The sequence below is a fragment of the Electrophorus electricus genome, chromosome 16, assembly GCF_013358815.1.
Source record: "Electrophorus electricus isolate fEleEle1 chromosome 16, fEleEle1.pri, whole genome shotgun sequence".
NCBI lineage: Eukaryota > Metazoa > Chordata > Actinopteri > Gymnotiformes > Gymnotidae > Electrophorus > Electrophorus electricus.
The window spans coordinates 7,930,019-7,948,520 of record NC_049550.1 but is presented as its reverse complement, the minus strand read 5'-3'; the positions used below and the strand labels follow the sequence as shown (position 1 = coordinate 7,948,520).

The 18,502-nt window shown below is 45.0% G+C and overlaps 1 protein-coding gene across 1 annotated transcript in view; it reads left to right on the top strand.

Moving 5' to 3' along the window:
* Nucleotides 1–18,502, top strand: part of cfap58 (cilia and flagella associated protein 58) — an 85,937-nt gene that overhangs the window by 31,091 nt on the left and 36,344 nt on the right. Inside the window, exons 12-13 of the mRNA XM_027010172.2 lie at nucleotides 7,502–7,642; nucleotides 9,179–9,402. Of these exons, the coding sequence (XP_026865973.2) occupies nucleotides 7,502–7,642; nucleotides 9,179–9,402 (365 nt within the window). The remainder of the gene's footprint in view (nucleotides 1–7,501; nucleotides 7,643–9,178; nucleotides 9,403–18,502) is intronic.

The following is an 18,502-nucleotide window of genomic DNA, read 5'->3' as shown; positions in this document are numbered from 1 at the left end:
CCTTAGCCCATAAGGTGCACACCCTCATCCAGTTTTAATCATAATTGTTATGGGATACAGCACAGTTCCGATGTTGCTTTGATAATTGAATCAGTTCCACCGCAATCAAAAAAGCATTATCGGCGGCAGCTTCTGCATCTGATTGGGCGCCGTTGTCAATAACGCCACCAAAAAAACCTCCCACCACAAAAACAAACTAAAACCAAGTCAGAAAACGACTCGGAAAAGTTATTAACTGCGCTTGACATGTGGCACACAATAAAATCTGCTGGATTAATTACTGGTGCGCATCATTACGACTGCAGGCTCACCACATAAAGCCTCGTTAGGCCATTCTCGTCACAGAAAATCTGGTGTGGTGTGGGGGGGGGTGGGTGTTCTTTTTTATTACCTTTAACGACTCTGGCAAGTGTAAATTTGGACACTTCTTGATGGTAACAGAGAGGAAGTGGAAAAGGCAGCGGGCGATCGGGGAGCGGAACGTGGGAGAGGACAAACGAAGTTCTTTCATGTTATTCTGAGATGATGCAGAAAGCAAATGAATAGCAAACGCACTGTGCCGTTATGCAACCTGCAGTACCTCCACCCCCACCCCCTTATATTCTTTAGTTACAGACTAGTCACTCCTCCCCCACCTCTCTCTCTCTCTCTCTCTCTCTCTCTCTCTCTCTCTCTCTCTGGCTCTTTTCTCCTTCTCTCTCCATCCCTCACTTTGTCTCATGCGTTCCTCCTTTTTGAAAGTACGCCTTGCCTGTTTTCCTTTTTATGCCTTCAGATCAACTTTCTACTGAAAATCCGCTGCCACAAGAACGTTAGAGTTTTGGTTTTCCCAGCACGGACAGAGATGTAATTTAGCCTGATTTATCAGGTTAGCCGATGCTCACAGATGCTATAAAATGAATAGTGACAGTCGCATAGGTCCTACTGTATGTATATGGATCTGTGTGAAAATAGCATATACAGACCACAGTGTTGGTTCTAACAAGTTTGTGTTATGTCTTAAACATCATTATAAGCTCTACAAGATTGAAGGGGGAGGGGGAATAATTATAATGAAGAAATATGAAAACATTTTTGGATTGTCAGACAGCATGTGTTCAAACTTGTTTAATCTGTCGCTGCTGTCTTTGTCACCATTGTGTGCTCTTGAGCAAATCTAAGCTTTTCGCAATTGGAAGCCTTTCAGCTCATCTCCATTTTTCACACGGACTAAAAAAGACACCAAAAGAATAACCCTCACAGTCCTCAAGGCCGAGGGTGGTGAGACATTCATTATTTCCATACAGACTCTGCGGCCATCGAAGGCATGTTTTAACAGAAAAGCCAGTATGTAAGGCAACGTCATTCGGCCATTTACTCATCAAATCACAGTTCATCCGATCTAGTGTTATTAGGGCCTGTCACTGTAGTTGGCCTCATGGGCACGGTCATGATTGGTGAATGGCGGAAGGGAAAGCTGAACAGTGGGAGATAAATTCCCAGGACATAAATCGCGGTCGAATTCAAGTCATTATCCGTGGATGTTTTGTACGTCTCGAGTCGCTATAAATGATTCGTGATCCTGAGCTACATTTTTTTTTTTTTTTTTAGCCAGGAAGATGTCAGTTCCTGTGTCATCCATGTGACATTATGCTATTAAAAGGACATCAGTGGAAAAACAAGAAAAATATAATTTGCTGTCATCAGAGTGTGAATGTCTTGTGTATAACTCTTGGCTTCAGAAGGCCTCAATTGTGCAGGATCAACATTAAAGCAAGGCAATTCTCCACCCCCACAACTACTGTCCCATTAATTTGTCCGCTATGGCCTTCCAGCCTCTCTTAGTGTTTAGCTATTGCCGGGGCATTACACCTCTGACAGGAAGTCAATATGCACCTTCGGTAAATGGTGACAAATCTGGGTCCATTTGCGTTAGCACAGGAGCTCTGTCATATCCGCCTGTCTCGGGACCCCTCTCCTCCTTCCAATTTCCTGTCCTTTCAGCACATATCATTATCTGAGTTGTTTAAACCGCCCCAACAAGCCATTTTGCCAAACTTCGGTGCCTCGGTCTATATTCGGGATTTCTACAGGAAGTCTGGCCCAAAGATCGTGCACCAGGGTTCCGTGCCAGTAGCTTCATTTCCCAAGAAGGATCTTTGTCTTCATTTGCTGAAGACTTGTCGAGCTGAATGAGCAAAGAAAAACAAAATTGCAGTGCTCTCGGTACAAAGTTTTTCTACACCATAATGTGTTCCATATGTCACGTGTATCGTGTATTGTGTTGTGTGTACAGCTGGGGTACGCAATGTGCATACGATGTCTTGTAGGCTTATAGAACAGTTACAACAGGACTAGTAATGCAAGAGTCAATAAAATTGTTAGGGAGTGCGTATGAAGGAGTTACAATGCTCAGCAGGCCTGCATAGATGACTGATGGGTGTTTACATGCTCCCAGCTTCCCACGGTGCTATAAACTCTTCCTTCATGCACTTTTTTCTTCTTTTAATACTTCCAGCCTGGGCAGCCTAAACTCTGTGTGTCTGCAGTAGGCTTCATGCTCGTCTGCCTGGCTGGGCCCCTAAGCCGCCCCATGATAGCTCCCAAAACAATTAGGTCACTTCATAAGAATTCATTAGCATTGTAATGAATGGACTACACGCTCCAATCACCGGGGAACATGGAGATGTATAATAGGAGTAGAGGAGCTGCCCTCAGCTGGCGTCAAGTCCATCTTATTGCTATGCGAGGAATGGCATTGATCCTTTGCGAATCTTATTACATGCTCCAACCACTGTCTCCAAAAGCTCAGCCTTGTATGAAGGAGAATGGAAGCAAGCGAAATTTGGGCTATAACACAGTATAACTGCGATGGTTGTAGTATTCAGGTGGCATTTTCCTGAAAGGTTTGGCACTTTAAAATACAGTTCGAGTCAGATGATGGAAGTTAACAGCCAAGGGAATTTGAAGAACAGGAAAATGTTTGGATAAAGCTGATTTGGCAGGTTTGAACAAGCACATAGACCCATGAGACACGTTTGGGAACACTTTGGGAACACAAAAGTTTGGGAAGTGATCTAGATTTCTACGGATCTAGAGCTGGGAGAGCAGAAATGTGTCTGGTGAGCCCCGGGACTGGGCTTAGAAGTAAGCAAACAATTATAATAACTCTTATATCATAATGGCATCTGATCTGAAGCCATAAAAACAATTATTTTAAACTAAACAAATGGTTTAAATAGTCAAAGTCATTGATGGAAAAAAACTACGTGAACCTTAAGAAAATTATAATATACTTGGCGCCATAAAAAACACTTAAATTTTGGTCACCTGTCCTTTTATAACATAATTCTGTTCAAGTGCAATATGACCTTATCAAAGGAGATTCGATTTTAGATTTGAGGGCTTTGGCAAAAATGTTCATTGGAAAGGGTTACATATTACTTTCTAAAAAAACTTGGGCTCTAAGGCAGATAGTTTCAGAATAAAAGTGGAATCCATCAGTGTTGCTGCTCTCCTTAGGGGTCGTCTGTGCAAGGACAGGCTGGAGGTTCCTCCCACAAATAAGAAAGCGGTCCAGGGCTGCAGCAGGGATGAGCAGACATCTCTGGCACTTGATTACCCTGCATTCATAAGCCTAAAAAAAAAAAAAACCCTGAACAAGAGTGGTGTTTAAAGGGAGATTACCGCAGAGAAATCCGCACATCTTCCTCTCTCTCTCTTTCTCTCTCTCTCTCTCTGAAAAGGTTATAACAGAAACACTTTTTAAAAAATGTAATCTTATGAATGAAAAAAAGATTTTGTTGAGCAGAGTTGTAAGTTACCATTATTGGGTTTCATGTTGGTTTAAGATCGCACATTGATGATGCAAGCATTAACGATGCTGCAGCAAGCCGTGAGTCCGAGAGAGCATAACTGTCCCCCGTTCCTTTCTGTCACAGTCATGAACACCTGCTAGGTCTCACATACTCAACTTGGCAGCTAGCGTTCTCCTCCTGATAAGCTCAGCTGTCCAGTAATTTCTGGTTATTTATTTGTCTCACAGAAAAAGCACAGTTACGTGTCGACAAACACCTTCCTCGGCATGCTAATGGCTTTATAGTCACTAGGCCACATGGGCAGACTAATGAATACACCACAAAAATTGACAAATGTGATTCTGCCACACACTTTGAACACGGTGTTTGTTTGAGGATGTGTGTAGTGGTTTATTGACAACATACAATTGCAAACAGTTCAATTATGGCTCTACATTCCAAAATCTTACAAGGAAAGAGGAACAAATGAGCTCAAACTAAATGATTTCTTAAATTAGAGGCTTTTTTCTAACAGTACCTGGAGGGCTCCCGAGGAACAAGTTGGATCTGTGAACCACAAAACTTATCAATATCAGTTAGCAGTTCATTTCAAACATTGCAAGAGATGATTTGTGGACTATATGTGAAAGTAACAAATTTTAGTATTAGGTCAAAAAAGAAAATATCTGCACTTTGATATTACATACTCTGCAAAATAATGGTCGACCGATTAATCGGCCTAATAAATATCGTTTATCATTGGCATCGGCTGGTGTCATGTGAGTTGTTTTTTTTTTTCCAAAGTGCAAATCTGCTTAAACAGAGACAATGCAGGCATCAGTCATTGTGTGCCCTGATCTCTAAATCTCATAATCGGCATCGATCGCTGAAAAACCTTTATTGGTCGACCACTACTGCAGAAATGCTCTTCAAGCAAAATATCCCTGTACCCCCAGTATGGAAACATTGACTTGGTTCTTCTGCCTGTCTGTTAAACTCCTCATTGCTATCACAAACGCACTTTGGCTGTAGGGTGAACTACATCTCAGTGGGGTAGGAGGAAAGCTCTGATGTGTGAAAAAGCATTCCTCTATGTCTCTTTCTGGTAAATCTCTGCATGGATATCCACTCCCACCTTTTTTAACCAAATCATCAAGGAAGGCTAATAGCTGAGCATCAGAAGTCAAAGTATATGGAATTGATGTGAAATGAGTGTTAAGATAATCACAGAAAAGGGACCGTTTGTCTTTTGTACCAGTCTAAACAAAAGAGATGTTATCTACATACCTATACCAGACCATATTAATGCTATAAATAAAGAAATGAATGAATGAATGAATCCTTTTGGATTTCGCACATCATGCACTTGTTGTTTTGTGATTTGGATGGTTGTCCGTTCATTTGACGTTGTCAGCTGTTCAGTGGAACCATGACGAAAAGATGCAGCAGCTGGCCTGACGTGACGCGGACGGAGCTCGCGCTGGCCCTCGCCCTCAGCCCGATCGAGACGAAGGCCGTCCCTTAAAGCGCATTCTAGAGCTCCGTGCACTCAACTGCTGATGAGAAGAGGCTCTCGCATACTCTCAATATAACCTGGACATATGCAGCATTAAAAATAGAACACTTGAGTTTTAGAAACAACACTTGACCTTCGCAATTGTTGAGAATATGTTCAAGTACGCGTTTCTGAAAACAAAACAAAACTGGCATCGCATATCTGGGCGGAAACTGGAACGCACAGGCCCAAAGAACATGAGAAAATTGTCGTGCATTAGGACATGCATAATTGTTGCCCTCATGTCAAGCATTAAAGATTAAAATAATCCTGTTGTTGCATAGGTGACTAGCATTGAGTGGGTGGTAGGGACAAGCTACAGAAATAAGGAGAAGGTACTTCAGATCAATTATGTACAATTATTTGTCTGCTACAGCCTTTCTCAAGGACGAAATACATGTATGTTTAAGGTTTTTACCAGAAAAGTTAAAATGAGCATTGATGCTTGCATTAACAACAAACAATTTATGGTTCGCTCAGCATTAGTTATCACTATCTAACACTGGTTTCTTAACTACACCAGTATAAATTATATAGCAAAAGTACTATTGTCATGGTGATATTGTAATGCTAATGTTTTAGTGGAGAGGAGGGCTTGTTTGTTTACAGTTTACAGAACTGTGATTCATGGCATCTGACTGTGCTCTAAAACTCAAAGGTCTGAGTAATGCAGCATGACAGAGGTCCAAAATACAGGGAAAAAAAATCACCGGCAACTCGAACAGAAGAAATACTGTGTATTAGAATGACTGTATTTTTAGAGTCAAGGTCTCTGACCTTAGTCCTACTGAAATAATAAGATCAGAAACAAGCTGTTCAAACAAGACATTCTCAAAATATACATGAACTGAACCAGTTTAGTGTAAAAGAAAAAGGCTAAAATACCATAACAACTGTGCAGGACTGATCAGCAATTAGAGAAAACATGTTGTTATTGTCAGTAAAAGAGGTTCCGTTTATTGTAAAATATACATCACATTTTAAAAATATTTTTAAAAATATTTGTACAGTACATTTATGGCACTTTAAATTATGTGTGTGTCTTTTGACATGTTTTATGACTTGAATAGCAGATGAATATCAGATCATATTGTGGGAGTCGTTTGTGCAGACCTCCAGATAGTTGTAAAGACATCACAAACGTTTTCACACAACTATAAGAGAATTGTGTCAGAATTGCGAAAAACAGAGGACAGACACTTTGATTTAGCCGTCCCTGATGGACTGTCCGTACAATCCCAGGGGTTGGCGTGAGCGCGGTTAAATAGTTTAGCCCAGGTTAATTGTCGCGCCGGGTCTGTCGGAGCAGCGATTGTCTGTTGCGTCAGTCTGTCCTCACAAAGGTGTATCTTCGGAGGCGGCCAGCGCGGGGTGGGGGGGCGTACCAGCAGCATGCGTGTCACGCAGGGCCCTATTGTGCTCGCACTTGATTCGGCTGAAATGTCATCGTGAGCCCGGTGGCAGGGAGGCAAGGGGAGCTCTCCAGGAGGGAGGCCAGATGGAGTGCACCTGACCTGGCTACTGATGAGGAGCTCTGGCCTTTCGGCTGCGGTCCTTCTAACAATGGCCCGCAGCTGCTCACACCTTTTTTCTCCGAGTCCAGCCCTGTCCGTCTGCCACGTTGTCTGTTGTTCTGTCTGCCTCCCTCCCTCTGTCCTCCGTGTGCCTGCTCTTTCTTCTTCTTCTTCTTCTTCTACTTTTTCTTCTTTGTTAAGTGGATGGAAAACAAAGGTCGGTGAAGTGGGACAGGCAGGGCACGGGGGGGGGGTGGACGCTGGTATCAAACAAAGCCTAAAGCGCTAACTCCTCCCTTCATCCCTTTACTTTTCCCTTCTTTCTCTCCTATTGTTTCGTTTGCCCTTTTTCTTGGCTGCCAGGAATGTCAGCCTCACTGCAATTGCCTTTGGCATCCTATAAACCAAAGATAAAGAGAAACTGAAAGAATCTAAAGGGGGAGAGAGAGAGAGAGAGAGAGAGAGAGAGAGAGAGAGAGAGAGAGTGTGCGAGCTGGGAAATTGTTGCTTTGTAAATGCTTTGCCCCACGCAATCACTACCACCACCAATACACACACACACACACACACACACACACACACACACACACACACACACACACACACACACACACACAGATCTTGATAGACCTGTCCCCTTCTTGTGCGCCTTTTAGGCTGAGCTTCAAAAGATGAAGCAGGAGGCCCAGGAAATCAAGCGGGTCAGAAACGATCAGGAGGTCGAGGAACGCAAGCTGCTGAAGATCATAGCGGATACCGACGCTGAGAAAACACTTCTGGAGAAAGAGCTGGATCAGGTGAGGCAGAAGTTGTGTGTGTGTGTGTGTGTGTGTGTAGAGGGTTTCCTTGAACAGCCACCCCTTTGCCCTGCTGTCAGGATGAGAGAGACCTGATCCTGGGTGGGTTCCAAAGTCATTAGAAATGGAGTCTATCTGTGAGAGCCACAAACCGCTGCTTCCCTCTTGTCAGGGAGATGCGTGCCTGCCCTGAGGTCGCCTCCCCATCAAAGGGAGGAAGAGAAAGAGAGGCTACGAAACAACCGCCACTTTGAAAGGCAGTTCCCGGAGTCAGACGTTAGAAGTTAATGGCACAAAGGGTTCGAACTGCGCTCGAACATTGGGACACCGAGTCAAGCCTGACACGCTTTAATCGACTCAGGTGTAACAGAGAAGTTTGGCCGCCGTGCCAGTGAGATTGTTCCAAATACGAGCCCTGGAGCGGCAAAAAATCCATTACGAACGCACACACCCGATCACCGCCAGGCTCTTGCTGCTTCTTATATCTTAAAAAGTGGTTTCGTAATGGGCTATGACAAAGTCAAAGTTAGCAGAGTTGAAGAGTGCTGATGTAGGTTTTTTGATAAAGGTCACCCGGGGGCCACCCGCACCCTGAGGGGGCGATCTACGACGGCTCGTGCTGACTCCGTCACCCCGCCCGGCCCCTTTCTCCCGCGGGCTCGCCGTTGCTCCGTGTGTGCTCTCGGAGATTTTAATCAGACCCTGGCCTTATTTGGCCTTCATTTAAAACATCTCATGAGGGTTTAAACTGGAGAAAAGAGCAAAGGGGCTCCTCCGCGCAGGCAGCAGTTCGCTTAACTACATTATGCATATAAAGGGGAAGACGCACACATTTTGATTGGATATTCTGATTTTCGATTCGATTCTGATTGGACCGCGCGTTCTGGGGACGATCAGCAAACGGGTTTGCAGGGAGGACAGGTGCATATAATAAGGGACACATAATAAGTATCGTGTTACGTAATGAGCGAGGCGCCGTCAGACGGATCGTGCTCGCTTTGTTTCAGTGTTTACATGAGCTTGTTCTAGAGTGTATTCTGGAGTTAGGTGAGAGTTCACCAAGGCTTGAAAGAGACAAAGACCTTTGACATTAAAAAGAAAGCCGCTTTCTCCTGTTACGTGCTGAGGTCTGACCCGGTCCAAATTTAGAGCTTTTGTGCCTCTCAGTAGGTGCGGGGTCATATACCTACCCACAAACAGAAATCTCCACCACTGCTACTGCACCGCCTGGCACTGTATGAAAGCCAGCGCGATGATGCATCGCGAGCCGCTGTTTTTTTTTTATTTCCCATCTTCCTTATGTTCAGCTCACCCGGTGGAAGCACGCGTGAAGCTTTGGCTTCAACACAGTTCTCTCAGCAACAAGAGCTACGAAGACATCAAAAGAAAACAAAAACAACAACCAAAAACAAAAGCGCAAACAAAAGCCCCTAAGGGATCGCGTCCCGGGCGACACCTACCTGAACATGTGCCGCCCCGGTAGGCTGTGGGCGGAGCCTGACGCGTTTGTCGTGTTTGCCTCTTGCCCCTCACCAGTCAATCAGCGAGCGTGACGTGCTGGGCACGCAGCTGACTCGCCGCAACGATGAGCTGTCCCTGCTCTACGAGAAGATCAAGTTCCAGCAGTCGGTGCTGAACAAGGGCGAGGCGCAGTACAGCCAGCGGGTGGAGGACATCCGCCTGCTCAGGACGGAGATCAAGAAGCTGAGGCGCGAGAAGGGCATCGTCACCAAGAGCGTCTCCCACGTGGAGGACCTCAGGTAGGCCTGGGGGTGGGGGCGGGGAAGCTATCCTGACCTCTGACCTCTGGTGTCGTTCCGTGCTACAGGGGGACTAAGCATGAACCGTCTGACAGCACAGTGATTGCTGACGAGCTGTAATAGCATACGCTTCATTTCTTGTTAGTGGAACGTAGAAAAAACTGGAAAAAGTAGGGGGAAAAAATTAGCACCATTAACTTTTTATCAAGCTCAGATCGAGGTGGAAAATACCTCCCTTTCTATGGACAAAATATGCTAGGGTTTAGAATTTCTCGGCTAAAGCTAGGGAATTATTGCTATGATGTTACATGGCTTCAGAGGGTTAATAATAAACAGTAATGCTCATATTAAAAGTGTAACGTCATTAAGATGTCTCTCATATGCAGTTCCATGTCACCTGTGCAGTGTTATTGCTTGTTGAGCCCCGTTAGCTGTATTCAGAGGACTCGTCTGGCTTCTAAGCTGCGGTGGAGATGGCTGCCTCATTGTGGCCATCGGAGACCATGACTGACGGCACAAGCGAGCCACTGCCTGCTCTCCTGAAGCCGAGCTGGATCCATAATGGATGCGCTGCTGTTAGTCTCTATGGCTGTTCTGGGTGTTTTGGTAGTAGGAGGGCAGGGGTTAACTTTTCTGTCTGTTCATATGAAATCTCTCTCTCTCTCTCTCTCTCTCTCTCTCTCTCTCTCTCTCTCTCTCTCTCTGTTTGAATCTCTAAATATTATAGGACTCTGAATTATGCACTTATATTTCCAAATGAGCCCCCCTCACATTAATTCATTAATTCACCCAAAAGTTGTTTTTTTCCCCCGTAGAGTGGCAGTGTGTGTGTGTGAGTGTGTGTGTGTGTGTGAGAGAGGGAGAGACACACACACACACACCATTACAAGCGCTAGCATTCTCCTGCTAATGACTGCACTTCCCAAACTTGAAAACAGTGCTGTTTTCAGTGAAACAGAATGCACAGCGCATGAATCATGTTCCTAATCACAATGTGCACCGCATGAGCCGTTTAGTTCCCGCCCCCAATCTTTGCGAGTCACCAGAGTCATGTCCATGTGTGCTTATGTTGTCCTTACATACATTTATGGGTGAATCAAAGGGCTAAGGATGGAATATTTCAAGATTCACGTCTGTGTTAAATAAAGGACCACGGCAGCGTGGAAACCAGCTCGGCCAACAGCGTGTGGTGCTGGCCTGTTCCTTCCGCTCTTTCGTCGGTGGGCCGCGGCTCCTCGTCATTTGTCTTGCCTCGAGCCTACCTAATTCAGCTCAGGAGGGGCTCGACAGTCAGCGGAATTAGTCGCGGGTCGGCATGGGGAAAGCACTCAGTCGCAGCACCGCAGGCTCTCCGTCCGAGAAGGTGGCGCGTTTTAAGGATGTACGCAAATGCACGCAGGCCAGACACCATTTCTACCTAAGAGGACCAAGGCTATGAGTTTTATGGCTAGCAAAGCACCAGAGTTCAGAGGTGAGTTAGGGGTGGTGTGAATTTGGCGTTAAGCTCGGTGTCTTTTTTACAACAGGCAACAGCCTAAGAACTCCAGACGATCAGTTTTGATTATTCCTGTTGTCATATGGCCAGTAAGGATCCATTACTGATTCATCACTCTCGCTGTTACACATACAGGATGCTTTCTCCTCGCGGGGGTGGGGGTCGAGTATGAACTCAAAGATGCATTGTGCATGGCTTGATGATCCTCTGGAGCCACCCATACTGCTGACTTAAGGTCAGCGTGTGCCGTTGCTATCATAATGAATTTATTATTAAATGCAGGAGGAGCAGATGCTAGATTAGCACTCTTGCTAGGCTGCTCGAGGCATTCTTTCCCTCTGGAGCGGAGTCCAGCCTTCAGCAGGTTTTAATGATTCTTCTCCTTTGCCGCACGCCATGGACCCGCATCCGTTGGTGTGCTGCGCCAACATTAGCGTGCGTCCAGTGCGGCAGCCGACTGGGACGCGCCCGGGCCGCCCGGCCGCGATCCGAGACGTGTCGCGGCCGGGCTGCGAGGTGTTGTTCTGAATGTACTGCCCACAGCAGGTTCGATACCAGTGTCCCAGGTGCTAGTAAAGGAAGCCCTAGCGATGGCTGGAATCAATAGAGAGGCCAGCTCCACACGCGCTCGTTCTACCCAGGAGCCCTTAGGCACGCCAATGATAAATCACTGGTACGAGCGAGCTCATCTTATAATACCCCCCCCCCCCCCTTCCTTCCCTGCTGCAAGTGCACTTTGATATAAGAAAACACTGACCTGAGGTCAGATCCAACAATGGAGAGCGCCATTAATTTAGAGAGGAACCTGTTTCTGGATCAGGGCTCGCCGCTGTCAGAGTCTCCGCATATGTGGATGAGCCCTGCATGTGTTTCCAACTGGCAGCGCTGTTCGGCTGGAGCTCTAACTTGCCTGCGTGGGCTAGCGTTGGCAGGGTCAATTCAATCTGAGTGCTGCCAACTTTCATAGTACACCGAAATTCACGAGTTTGCATGAACAGTTCAGTGCGGATTTCTTTCCCCCCGTGCCACAGGACGTTGAGTGGTAAAGCCACAGATTGTGTTTTGAGTAGTGGCAGACCTACAAGTGGGTTTTCTAGCGCGCAGACGGATGGAGTTGGAGTAAAACTCTGAATGCAAGACCAACAGCCTGTGAGGTAAACAGCCAGTTTTCAAACCTCCTGTGAGTTGTTGCTAAAAGGTTTCTGTTGGCAATGTTTACAAATTATGGGTTAAAATCCTCAGTTATTGGATCCAATGGGGCAGAAGATTTATATTTATGTTTTAAAGAAGATGTAGTATTTTAATATCTGGAAAGTTGCAGCGAGTCCATGTCTTTCATTGGACTAAAATTCATAATTAAAGTCAAGTTTCTAACTAGATGAATACCTACATATGTCTGGGGATACAGTATCATTTTCTATGTCATTGACCTATATTACATAGTATTTGGCCCACTGACTGATTATTGTGATAGGAGACATAAATTAAAGAACATGCCATGTGAAACGTTTCCAAGTTCACATCCTTTAATGCATTCATAGGCATCTGTATCTGTCTGTACCCTAAAATGTGCGCTCATTTGTATTCGTGGGTTCTCGCGTGCACACGCAGAAGCACGTGCGCGAGTGTGCATCGCTTGATGCATTTTTAAAGAAAATTGTCACAGTCCATGTTTGTCAACTTTAATGAGAGGTCAGTTCCCATCTGAAATGATTTCAAAAGGCTTGCCGGCCAGTAAAGCCGTTTGAGCAAATATGGCACCGGATGTCCTTGCACGCATTGTTCATTAATTAATCAAAGCGGGACCGTGAGCAGAGCACGCCAGAGTGCCAGTCTCTTCTCTGCAGCGCTCGTCAGCCAGGCCTTAAATGACAAACTCGCCACACTCCCCTTTTCTTTTCTTTCACTGAAATTGCATAATTGCAGCTATGCGAAATGGGTACGGCAACAGTAATGGGGGTTTTTTAGCCCATAATTTAAACGAAGAGAACAAAATGTAGAACGTGGGTACCGGGGGTCAAAAAGAACACGTAACATGTTATCAGATCCACATTTTCTCCTCTTAGGCCTGCCTCTGTTTGGTGTTTTTCTCTCTCCTTCCCTCCCTCTACCTTTCCCTAGCTTCACCTCTGTCTTCTCCCTCTCTCCTACTCTGTTTTTGACTCTCAATTTTTCTCTCTCTCTCTCTCTCTCTCTCTCTCTCTCTCTCTCTCTCTCTCTCTCTCTCGCTCTCTCTCTTTGGCTTCCCTTACTCGCCCTTCCACCGCTAGCCGGGCTAGGTGAGCGATATAAAACACGCCATATGTCGCTCCCAGTCCCCGGATCGTTGGGTGCAAGGCTCCTTACTCTGGGGCTGTCACCAGCTTCCCCCCCAACCTCCCACTCGCGCTCGTATTGGCATGAGTGATAAATAAGAACTAGACAAACTTTCCCTTTACCTTGAATTGCCAGCTAATTGTCATCGCTTTTCTTCATCCCACTGGGGCCAGGGACATCCGAGTTGACATCGCAGGAGCTTTAAAAAAAATTCTGTAAAAAGTATAATTATACATAGCAGAAAGACTTAAGGCCAAATTATTCATGCAGTATGGACCCTGAGCCGGTTTCATCTGTACTCCGGGGGATTTGTGAAGACTGCAGCCTCCCACATCTACCACTGTAGCAGCACACTAATTTGTACAGGTGGAGCATGAAGGCTTTGGGTTAAATTGATTACCCATTTATTAGTCAGAACCCAAGTAGTACATCCAAATTCTGTCGAACCTTGAGTCTAAATAAAAATGCATATATATCCTAGATATGTATGCTTATATTGCACTACCTTTTGAAAAAAAAAATTCTCTCCTAAAATCAAATAAGGATCCCCTTTTTTTTCAGTAAAACATGATTTCATTTCACTATTAGTTGGGAATTGTGTTTAACGGTGAAGGGCAGGAGCTGTGACAGTTGTGAGTCAGCTGTCAACAAGCAACCATGTCTCTACATACCAAACACAATGTTCTTCAAATAGCTGTCTGACCTGCTCGGAGCAGACTGCAGCCTTGAACTTAACTGGTCCGGTTTCGATCCCGGCCGCTTCTGGGGACTCTTCTCCTGTCAGTTAGCTCCCAGTCTCGGAAAGTTGCCTTCTCTCCCACTTTAATGCTGCTGAACTTTCTGCCTTATTTGGTCCAGTGGATCATCAGATATTGGTATCAGCTCTGTAGTCTTTTGTTATCTTGAATGGAGCACTTAATTGGCTTGTCTCTTATCTTCCGAACAGTTCATATTTCCTGGAGAGGCTGCAACTCATCTCCTCCGTGCCGAGGAAACGGGAGGAAAGGGTGCAAGGAGCGTGCCTTCCATGTTTATATTCCTAGTACCTTCTTACTGAATCTTATGATGAACTGTCCTTCCCTTTTGCAGTGTCAGAACACCGCCTCATTCATCCATATATTTCTCACCGACTGGCCAAATGACACCCCAAGCAGAAACTGGACAATATATATTAACACGGGTGACACGAAAATCACTGCCCCTGCTGCAGAGAACACTGGGACGGTGCTGTCACTGGCACAGAATGTGTAGGCAACAATCGGGACCGGCGGATGGCTCAGAAGGAAGGAAGCTTCAGAGCTGTCTTGGAGCCTCCGCGGCACAGATTGCGGTGCATGCACTTGGCGGTGGGTGTGTTTGTACCCGTTTGGCTGCGGAAGGGCACTTCGGATTCACTCCACTTCGGTCCCGTTTTAAAAGCAGCCGCTGGCCACGTTCACAACAAAACCGGATCTGTTTCCTAAGGACCATCCAAAAACACTAAAGGCTTTACATCATCTGTCTGCCTGCCACCCACAACATACTAGTCTGCGACCGCTATGCTGCTCAAACGCAAACGAGGCACTGATCCATTTGTAGGGACTGAGCATCTTCCTTTATGTTTAGTCCGGATGCTTGTCTTTTATGACGTTCTGGAGGGCACTTAGTACCTTCTTTTAGTGTTTTATAATGGTGCCACTGTGTTGTTATGCAAACTCCGCATTGTCTTTAAGGCTCTTTCTGCTGCCCCCGGGAAACTCATGCTGACAGCAAATGAGGGCGGTATGACCCACGCACTGCTGACTTCCATGCACCTCATTTCGCAAACTTCACACTCTGATGTCTCTGATGGTAGTTGAATCAAGAAAGATGGTTAGGGCTTCTGCAAACGCCTTTTCCAAGGGAGAAGGGGAATCTGCCGATGGGTTTGATTTAGATCACGTTTGCGTGCACATAATTGTAAAGTTCCCTTGGTGAGAGGCTTCACCAAACAGCCGAACGCAATGTTTCTGCTCTCCATTGGGTGCTTAATTGGTGTTTCTGAATAATGCTAAACCGGAGGTTTATTTTTCTCTTACCTTTTGCTGCACCAGTGTGGGGAAATGTCTGTGACCATTTTCAGAAATGTTGTGTTTAAGCATTAACACAAACAGACACACACACATCCATCCACCAAGACAGGGAGAAAGAAGTACATTCGTTCATTTGCTTCAATTTCCATGCCAGTTTATTGAATCGATGTATGTGCTGGTGTGTGTGTGTGCTTGCATCCATGCATTTGTGTGTGTGTGCGTGTGTGTGCGTGTGTGTGTATGTGTGTGTATGTGTGTGTGCGTGTGTGTGCGTGTGTGTGTGTCTTTCAATTTGTAGGGGTGCTGACTGAAGTTTAAGGCAGTGGTATCAAGCCTGCCATCCTCTCGTTCAGCCTCTTTCTTACACTTTCTGTCTCTCTGAATTTCAAGGCAACTACTTCTCTATAGAGCGAAAATGACAGAAAGAGAAAGGGATAGAAAATAAAAACTGAAATACAAGAAACATATGAATGGAGAGCACTCCAAACCACGTCACCCCCCACACAGAAACCCGCTTTATTCATCATAGCCAGAGGAATTATAATGTTGACAAGAAAAGATGGATGACTTGTTTTCTGTTAGTGGACAGTGATGTATTCAACTGAATTCGTCTGTGTTGCTGGAACAGCGACAGTTGAAAAATAAGCACTTTGCCAAAATCACAATTAAAATGCATAAATTAAACCCATAGCCAACAAAGCAGGAACAAAAAGAGAGGACAGTCCCTTGTGTGCCAGTCACATTTTCACAACTTGTTGAAAAAGGAAGCGTCGGCATACTGTTATTAAAATATATATACAAGTGGCTGTTCTTTCACTGGCTTTACACAGACCACGATAAGCCTGTTTGTGTAGACTCATGTTTACTGAAATAGTAGCTAACCAAGTGTATGTGTCTGTATAACTAAATAAATTAACCACTTGTAATGTTGACGTTGCTTTTCACAACAGCTAAAAGACATTTAGGGACCAAAGACACCAAGTCCTGAAGCGTCCCAGGCGTAGCGGCCCAGTCTTCCTACAAACAGGTGTTGCAGTGTGCAACGGTGCTTTGTTGACGCATTTTGTGCTTCCGAATGCACCACACAGGCCGTTACTCCAGGCAGGCCGGTCCTACACGTCCTGTACCGGGGACAGGTTGGGAGTACCGGCAGGCAAGAACAGCGCCTGCACCCTCGTCCTCCGCAGCTATGTCTCTGTAACGTGTGCAACGTCTTGTTGAAATATGTATGGGGACCCTGGAAATGATGCCATCTTTAAGGCAGCATAATTGCTCCAAAATCTCAATGCTGTCTTCAGAATTAATGATGCCATGACAGAAGTGAAAGTTACTACTGCCACAAGGGACACAACTCTATACCGCGACAGACTTCAGCTTTTGGACTTGTTGCTGGTAACAGTCCGGATGGACCTCTTCTTCTTTGGTCTGGAGCAGATGTCTATTTTCTCCAAAAAAGACTTGAAATATTGATTTGCCTGACCACACTTGAAATTTCCATTATGAGGTGGTCCATCCCAGGTACCTCCAAGCCCAGAGAAGTCAGCAGCACTTCTGGGCATGGGTAATAAGGCACAGAAAAGTTTTTTATTGGCATTTGTGGATGCAACTACGTATTGTAGTGCTTGACAAAGGTTGATGAATGACAATTCTTGACGCCGTGCCATCTGAGGGATCACAGAGCATGGTTATTCAGCTTAGGCTTGCATCCTTGCCCTTTACACAGTGAAATTCCCCCAGATTCCTTGGCCCCCCTAATTATGTTACAAATATCCAAACACTTTCCTATCTTTCTTTGAGCAGTATGATTTGTAAACATTTCAGTGATTTTCCATTTTTGTTGCAAAAGGACTGGGCCTTTCTTGAGTTCTTTACCAAGTCATGATAACAGTCACGTGTTGACATCACCAGTTTCAAATCATTGAATTATTTGACCTCATTACTGGCCCTAAATTGCCCCCTCCCCAACTTTGGGTGTTGCAGGCCTGAATGACAGGAAGGGAATAAAGCAAAACATGAAATATCTTGCAGTCATTCTGTAACGAAATGCAAGTCTGCAATGAAATAAAAGTCAAAGTACATTTAGAAATCACTGCTTTCTTTCTTTTAAAAAAATTGCATTCTTACCTTTTCTGATCTGTGGTTTTGGGTAACTTAATACTTTTTTAAAAATATATATTTTTATTTTTATCCTAATTCAACCATTTTATAACCTACCCAATTTACTGTCTATGTTCAAGATATGTCAGCTATGGTATCATTGCTCTTGCAGTGTGACTGGATTAGAGTGGATTGTGTTAGCACAGCACTGCCCTGGCCTTCCCACAAAAGATTAAGGTTAAAGGAGTTTCCAGTGGACAATGGTAGAAATTTCACTGAGGAAATCCTGTGGATAGTGTGTAGTGGTGTCTGTGCTTGTGCATGGGTGGGTAGGTGTGACTGTCACATCAGCTGCACTAGAGGACACCTCCTTAATTCTACTGTACTGTGATATGCCTGACATCATTGAGCTATGGATGTTGCAAATTTACAAACCAAGGAATATCTGTTACTTGCTAAACCTAATCCTTGTTTTATATCTAACATACCTTATAAATGACCCTGAAGAATTAGAATAGACAAAATTCAAAATTCAGCTAGATATGACCAATTGCTAGCATCCCTCTATTGACATGTCATTAGCATAAAACTAATTAGCAACAGCTGGATTTTATTTGCATGGTTTGGATTTTTGGTTGAACTGTTCCTTTAAAATGTGCTTGCAGGAAACCCTTGCCGTGGTTATACTTACATTTTTAGACCGATGACACCAGTTTAAACCCTCTGTTAATAGCATTTTTGTTCTTCTATTGGAAAAGACTCTTCTGATCGATTTAGCACGCTAACCGAAAACTCCCCCATAAATTCAGCCCGAGCTGCAGTCGAGTAATGAGCTATGCATTATCATCATCTATCTCTCCTTGAGTTGCGGCAGAAACTCCTGGTGCATGCCATTTAAATGAGGGATAATACGTTTACACTTTGCCACTCAATTGGCTAGCATATGGCTCCTGGCACCATCTATATGTCTTGTGGAGGTAGACCTGCGGCCTTTACATGCTCGGCTAACGTCGGGAGGGAGACGAGGGATGGAATCAGTATGATCACTTAGTCCCGAGGCCTCGGACCGTGATCCATTATTGCTGTTGAGGATGCTAAATGGATGGCGCGACAAAGCGATACGAGAGTTAGGACCTAAAGT